General features: G+C 34.7%; 1 protein-coding gene across 1 annotated transcript in view; it reads right to left on the reverse strand.

Moving 5' to 3' along the window:
• LOC108742144 (neuropeptide CCHamide-2 receptor-like) overlaps nucleotides 1–8,394 on the reverse strand; it is a 51,484-nt gene that overhangs the window by 3,979 nt on the left and 39,111 nt on the right. Inside the window, exon 4 of the mRNA XM_018477208.1 lies at nucleotides 3,706–3,826. Within this exon, the coding sequence (XP_018332710.1) occupies nucleotides 3,706–3,826 (121 nt within the window). The remainder of the gene's footprint in view (nucleotides 1–3,705; nucleotides 3,827–8,394) is intronic.

Raw genomic sequence — 8,394 nt, forward strand, 5'->3', positions numbered from 1 at the left:
AGGAGATCGGGCTGAAACTATAGCTACAAGCTATCCAAGGATGGTACTATAGAATGTCACCTCAAGGTAGGCCTAGTGGCGTCATCTCTTGGTTAGGCCGGAAACTTATCAATCCACCCTCGTATTTTTAGCCGATGTGTTGCAAGATGAATTAAAAAACTTCTCAAATACGGCTGCTTTTATATTTATAGTAATGCAATTTCAAAAGAATAAGATTTCGCAGGTAGTATAAAGTAATATAACTGTGTTATCAATTTAAAATCGGTTACGAAGACGGAAGCTGCTATACTTTGTGTATAGAAAATATAGATTTAGAAAATACCGCGAATGGCCCGGTAAACGCCATCTATAGTACGATGCTACATTTTAGGATTACGTATGCTCCAACAAGGTCTACTTATATGGATATCTATAAATATAGATTGTCTTTAACAATGCAATAGCAGGGTTTACGATATTTGACCGGGGGTAGATTCAGTACCAATGCTGACGTAGAAATGACATAGCTAGAATAAAATAAAAACGTAACTTTTAGATGTAAGTAACAAACAAAAAACAAAGCCGTTTAAATTTTAAAGACCTTATCGTTTTCAGAATTATTAGTCCAGCTCCTATTCCACGTTGACTATTGTCACTTGGTCATAAATAGTTTCAAGCCATCACTACTACTAACATTGGTTTATAGATGCCCTCGGCTTTAACATTATTCTCATACGAAGTATACATCAAATGACAAATGACGTAATTTCCTAGCCTCGTGAAATGATGAAGTGACAATTGCCTGGTTTATGAGTTATAACATCAAATAAGAAAGAAAACTTTTTCAAAGTGTTAGTTTTAACTCAAAATGAAACCGTTTTTTATAACCGAATTTAAGTTCTATTGCTTCACCAATAAAATTGTTGTAGCAAAAATAACTGTATAATTCAGGTAAAAGGCGTAAAAATGGTCTGTTTTTCTAACTAGAAGTATTATAGTAAAGTCCCAATGTTGTGAAGCAGCTATTTGTTAGATTTTACTACAAAATCTTCATTTTTGTTTAAACGACAACCTTAGATGTAAAGAATGGACTGCGCATTCTCTATCCAGCTATAAAGTAAACTTTGAGCCATTTAAAGTGATGCCTCATGCAACAAAACTGCTAACAATAGACTGCCTTTTGTCATTCCTAAGTGCAATTAAGTACAACTTTATAACACTATTCAAAAGAAACACATTTTATATTCTGTTATGTAACTATGCCTACAAAGCTCAAAATAGTTTAAAAAGTTTCAAAATTGTGTGACTTATTTCGTTTGTTGTACTAGTTAAATGTACCCACGTTTAAGTTACATTTGAGATTAATGTAAAAACACAAGTATATTTACATACCGGTTAATTTAGAAATTCGAAAAAGGTTGTTAAAGGTGTATGTTTGTAGCGCGGCGCTGTACGGGTGCGAAACATGGACGGTGGATGCTGCAGAAAAGAAAAGCTTCGAAATGTGGTGCTACAGGCGAATGATTATTATACCGTGGATAGAGAAGGTTAGAAATTAAGAGATATTAGAAAGAATAGGAGAACATAGGACTCTATAGAAGTCAATAAGAAATAGGCGAGCTAGCTTGGTATGACACCTCAGGAATGAAGGTTTCTGTCGCATTCTGTATCCCGATTTACCTACAATATACTAATTATGATACATAGTTTTGTGTAGATGTTCATCCGTAGGGTGTGTGTAAAACAGACTTAAACTATTACTATTTTTTTGATAATAAAATGGGATTGTTACACATTTTTTCATTGCATAAGTAGTTTCTATTATTGTAGTATCTCTCTACATATACTAATCTCGAGTCGATTTTCTTTTCTCATTATCTACTACTGAGACCAACGAAGAGAAAACAATTTTTAAATTATATCGTTTCGGAGGTTGCTCGAAAGGAGACAATGGTGATAGTGTTCCATTTTCAAATTAATTCCAACTCATTTCATTTGTGATATTCTTAAAGGCTTTTAGAAATGAAGGAGAAAACGCGGCTCCTTTGTAGAAAGCAAATTTTCTAATCTTCGGCTGTATAAAATGTTCTTTATTATTTCACACGAAAGGAGTCAAACTGGAAATCAATAAATATTTAAGATAAGAAGAGCATTCAAATATTAGACGCGGTGTATCGCCATCTACTGGGTATTTCTTCTTACTGAAGTATTTCAAGCGATAGACAAGGCTACACTAAATTTACTTAAACGTACTCAAGACATACGTATGTACGTTGTGAATTTAGATTTAGATACAAGGGAGTAAACACTAGGAGGTAAAATAATGCAACAATCAGTTAACACATAGAAAATACGACAAATGGCGCTGTAAACGCCATCTGTAGTACAGTGCTACATTTTAGGATTACGTATGCCTCAGCAAGGTCCATTTAAATATATGGATATCTACTTGCTGAAACGAATCCCGGTGTAGCTCACCTCAACGTGGTAGGCACGTTACCATAATCGAACAAAATAATTCGAAGTGGTCTGTATTCTGTCGAAACTGCCAGACGCGGATCGCGATTTCGATCTTTTTGGATCTCATCAGCGCGTCGCAAGCAGCTCCGACAGAACACAGACCAACTTTTACCTGCTGCATTAACAGCGCGTTTTAGAAAATACGACAAATGGCGCTGTAAATGCCATCTGTAGTACAATCTTCCAAATAAAACAGCATAAAAAATTTAATCAGAACAGTTCTTTCCACTCACCCGCCCATATTGCCTAGACTATTAGAAAATAGCGTATGATGACCTGAGATAAAAATGTTCAGTCTCGCAGAGTCTCTGAAAGCGAGATTCGAGTCTCCGTCTCTCATCGAGTCTCTCTGGTGTCGCTGAGAGAGACTGTCAAAAAAACTGTTTAGCGTCTCTGAATGAGAGACTCGAATCTCTGAACGAGAGACTCGAATCTCTCAATAAGTGGTGTCTAGATCGACATGGTTAAAATTTTCTAAGTCAGAGATCCCAGTCTTTCTGCGAGAGACTCGAGTCTCTCAATTTTTCAGTTTTATTCATTTAGTCTCTCTGTGAGAGACTCGAATCTCTGAATTAACAATTTTATCGTTCGAATTCTCATACAGAGACTGTGGGAGATCCATAAAAACACCTAGGCAATAACTGAGAGACTGTGAAAAACTTTGAGAGACGCTCTCAGAGACGCTGAAAGACTCTGAAAGACTCTGAGAGACTGGAGAGAGACTGAAAATTTATACATAACTTGCGTGGATTTGATGTGGTTAAGTATATGAAGTAATTATAGTAAGCCAATGAATTCGGAAAGATTATATCATCAGTAGTTTAGTACTCTTAACAGAAAATGTTTTTGTCCTGAAACTCCACATATCAAGGTCAAACCGCAGCTTTCATAACTGTATACCAAGTAAAGGCAGCTTTTAAAAATTTAATAGTGGCCTCTATATCCACCCGAGCGCTTAATAAACATTTTTGCGAAGTGACAGTGATAAATGATTAATAATTTTGACATGGCAATACCATGAAAGTGTATCCATTTCTGTCCGCCTGTCATCAATTTTAAGAGCTTTTAAAATGCTGTATAATGTGGGTTCATAAATGTAACTACATAGTACCTATATTTATATTTTTTTTACAAGATTATTAAGTATGATGTTTATAGGTAAGTTTTACTATAAATAACGGATTGATTATTATGTTATTTACTTACCTAAGACAAAATCCAATAATTTTCAACGCATGCCAGTACGAGTCGTATTCTTCTATGGAGTCTGGATTTAGATTGAACCACAAGAAGAATAGGTGATGAGGGAAGAAACAGACGAAAAATACTGAAAAGTACAATACAACTGTATCAACGTATCTTATGCAATTATAGAAATTTAATTTTTATTTATTCATAAACAGAATATGGAATCCAAAATATTTTTGGTACCTCTCGTTGAAGCAGGTAAATATGATTAAAAGAGAAAATGGGGCTTTTCTTATTAAAAATCGTAATATTAAGGGAGGCCGGACAACATTTCATAATGAGTAATATACATAATCAATTTGCATAAAAGGCGCTATCAATTACTTATTAATTTTGTTCATTCTAATAAAAAAAGAACCTAATAGGTGTAATGATTAATTATGGTGGAGGCAACGGACACTATTAACTGTCCATGGAATTATTAATTCAAATTAAGAACGATATCAAGTGTAAGAAATGTACTAAACTGGATTAGGAGATAACTATGCTTTTGAAAGATTATTTACTGTTTAATAGAGCTTTGCAATGTTTAATTAAGAAACCTAAGCATCTATGCATAAAATATGTTACGCAAAATATTAGGTATAGTTTAGACGTTCAAAATTGGCATAGTTCGCAATAAAACTGTCGCATTTACTTTTTCTTTCAACATACAACTAGACGTTGCAGGGAATATCGTAAACGCAGAAAAGAGATGGCAGGTAGGAATTGCAGCGGATACTAATAAAGAAAAGAAATAACATTATATCAATTAATGTGTAACAGAAAGAGACGCAGACAAGAAGATGATATTTTACGTACCAAAGCAACCTCCAACTGCTGCACCGCTTAATATTATTCAGTTATCTCTTTTCATTTTGTCTGTAGTACTCATGAAGTATTTCCTTACCTAACAAGGGCTTGTTCAAATGTAGCAATTGACTACAGTCCCAAGTGGAAACTATTTATTGCAGAGTTTGTCAATTTTGATTGTCCCAACTATATGAACGCTTTTGCCGCGCTGTACGACATAACTATAAAAGGTAACATTCTAACATTGTTATTGCAGAAGGGATACATGGGTCAAAGGGTGGACCAAAACATTAAAGATTTTAAGTTGACCTTCACAATATATTAGGCTCCTTGCAGAAAAAAAAAAACAGTCTCTCAGATCGCATTTTAATTTTCTTGGGTAGACAAATAAATTAGCAATCATTTCATTGCGAAAAGCTTTCTCTTCGGTGCATGTCTCTTCTTAATTTATATTAATAAATAACAATTTCGTATGCTACACAACATTAAACGAAAGATACGATCTGCCTCTTGAATATGTAGTAAGTAAGATATATAGATGTACAACATGAGATAAAGTGTTTATCTTACCGAGTAATACTAATAGTAAACATCCTAATTAGAAACTTCGGAAGGGGATATTGCGTGCCACCCCTACAGCTATTCTGACTTGTAGTTGGTATTGCTTTGTTGATAATAATTGTTACCCTGACTTAAAGAGTATTTATTTAACCATTTTTTTATGAATCTTATTTTTTAAAAACTTCAAATTTCAGTTGTATCTCAAAATGGTTTGAAAGCTTTTACAGCGCCGTTTTGAAAGCTGGACAGATAGACACAATGCACACTAAGGCTTATTGGGAACTGATGCTGCTCTGATTTGTATCTAAAGGTCATCAACGTCTGGAGTCGAAGTTCCATCTAGTCCACTCTAGTCCTCAAATAACTTCGGAGATGGAAGAATGTCTGAAGAAGTTAACTACTCGGGTTAGCGAAACGTTAGGAAGTAACTCCAACCGACGATAACCTTTAGGCCCGAATCAGGACAGCATCAGTTCACCAACTGGTGGCGAAAGCCTTTTTATCAAGGTTCATTGTCAATTAAAATTGTCACTAAATAGAGTTTAGAACGGCCTTCTTATGAGTGCCGATGTCAACTAAAAAACAGATTATGTGTATATTCCGAATTTGAATGCAATTTACATAAATAAAAAATAAAATTCATCGCGCTTGCATAAACAATGAAAATATCGGCGAACATTGAACGTACCTAGTGGTGTAGTCGTATCAAGTCTAAATGAACCATTCTCCCGGCGGTTGTTTAGCTACAACATTTTATTTTATTTAAAGCAAGTTCACTTCTAATTGACTTGCTTATTTATACGGGTATGTTTTTTTTCTGGTAACAATTTTTTCAAATTAATTTCGGTTCCTCCCGCGTTTATATGAAAGTACATCAGTAGTTGCAATGATTGTGCAAAAATTCCATTACCGATTAAAACTCTATTGTGTAAAGCTTGCCAGGTAGGTACCAATATCTACATATATCTCCCTATCAAATGCAACTGCATTGATTCGGAAAGCATCACGTTACATTTGCATATCTTGACAATTTTATGAGGATATGTGGAAATAAAAAACTAATGCATCGGTGGATACAAGAAGCGCTTGACGTCATTGAATATGTTATGGAAAATGCTCCATTGCCGTTTCTTCTGAGAAATATGAAAATATTACATATCGGAAACACAGAATACTTATAAATAAATATATGCTCTTAAACGAGTTGTTCCGAAAACTTTCCGAGAAGTAGGAATACCTAGATATACTTTCTGTTATAGGTATAAGTATAAGTAGTAATATAGTTTTTGAAGAATTGGAAATGAGAACATTTTAAGTTCGGGTTCATGCAGGGAGACCGAAATTGTGAACTGTACATTGGTATTGCTTTTTTACCTAATAAAATTTTACTCCTTTTTGAAGACAAAAATTTCAGATACAGTAAAATAATAAAAAATGCAGACCAAATAAATAGCTAAAAGCAAAACAATACTGTATGAAAATAAATAAAAGTAAAACAGAAATACTGGTATGCATAGGAAGACAAAGTAGGGAAAGAGGGAATATAAAGATAGGACGAAAAATTAGAAGTGGCTGGTTTTAGGTATCTAGGAAGTCAGATAAGTCAGGACGGAAGGAGCGGTAGGAATATAAAACAGAGGATAGCGCAGGGTCCAGTCGCCTTCAATAAAAAGTAGTCACTTCTATGTTCGCGAAGGGTTAATTTAGAAATTCGAAAAAATTGTTAAAGGTGTCTGTTTGGGCACGACGGAAAAGAAAAGATTAAAAGCGAAATTTGATGTTACCGACGAATGATGAGGATACCGTGGATACAGAAGGAATAGGAGAATAGAGGACTCTATGGAAGTAAATAAGAAATAGGTGAGATAGGTTAGTAGGACACCTTCTCAGGCATGAAGGTTTAGTCAGAGATATATTAGAGACAGAAACAGGAGGAGTTAAGAGGAGTAGAGGTAGATCTAGATTAGATTACTGTTCGCAAATAGTCAAGGCTGTGGGTTGTTCTAATTTTGGGGAAATGCGAAGATTAGCTCAGGATAGGAAAGAGTGGAGGTGCATGTCCAACCAGTCTTAGGACTGACGGCCTTATGATGATGATAATATGCAAACCAAAAACTATAGATGAAGCTGCCCAATTTCTGGAAGACGGGATGCATAGATCTCCAATATACTAAGATCAAGACGTGTCGACAACCAAAAAATAGATAAAAAAAGGGGCAAACGTGTATTAGTTAGACGAATGCGGAATATTGATTTAGTTTTGTTAAAAACCTTTACGCTTGCATCATACAAAACTGTAGAGATAAATTTCAAATCAAGACAAACCGAAACACACATTATCTATCGCCGACAATTTGTCGAAATGGCAATTTTAGGATTATCGGTTACTACATCATTTTGGACATATCCACTAGAGGTCACACGTGGCGCGTAACGCATGACGCTGTGACGCTTGTCATTACATTTTTCGGTTCCTACCGTCGATAAAGAAGTTCCACTTCAAAAATAATAAACAAGACTAAAACGATTTATTTTTTATTAAAAACGGAAAAGACGCAACGGGAATATTCTATTACATTTAGATGAAATTATCAAAGGGCGGCATAATTGTTTTGTTAAACACAACGTCATCGACGCCATCTTTTCATCTAAACTTAAATCCTTTGGTGCTATGTTTAAAAGATTTTGAGAGTTCGATTAATTAGTCTACAGCATCAGAGAACCAGCTGATATTTTGGGATTTTGATGTGGTTGAAAAAATATATTCCACACATTCACTAAATTATGCATTCGACATAAAAAGGAAAAATGCCGACAAAGAAATGTGCCTTATCTAGTACATAATAGAAAGCAGAAGACAGAAATTGAAGACGCTCATGATCAAACGTAGATGAAAAAAAAAAAGAAATTAGTCGTCACGGGACGCCTAGCAGATGTGAAACGTCGAAATTCCGATATACACACCAATGAAACTAGCAACTATAACGTAGGGTTTACGCACGCGTGGGTCTCAAGTTATTTGTACGGAATAATAAATGAACTGTAAGATTAAATTTTCAAATCAGACGACGCAAAAAATATATAGATATTCTTTATACCTGTGACGAATCAGGTGTTGTACTTTTTCTATTTACGTACGTACGTCGTATCTAGGGTTGCCACCCGTACTTTATTATAAAGTATTGTACTCTATTTCGACTGTGCGTACGTTATATTTTACAAGACACATAAAGTACGCAAAAATACTTTATTTAAGGCCTTAAGTAAACATCTTGTCGAGGATTACCCAGAGAT

The sequence above is a fragment of the Agrilus planipennis genome, unplaced genomic scaffold (assembly GCF_000699045.2).
Source record: "Agrilus planipennis isolate EAB-ADULT unplaced genomic scaffold, Apla_2.0 scaffold3, whole genome shotgun sequence".
Classification (NCBI taxonomy): domain Eukaryota; kingdom Metazoa; phylum Arthropoda; class Insecta; order Coleoptera; family Buprestidae; genus Agrilus; species Agrilus planipennis.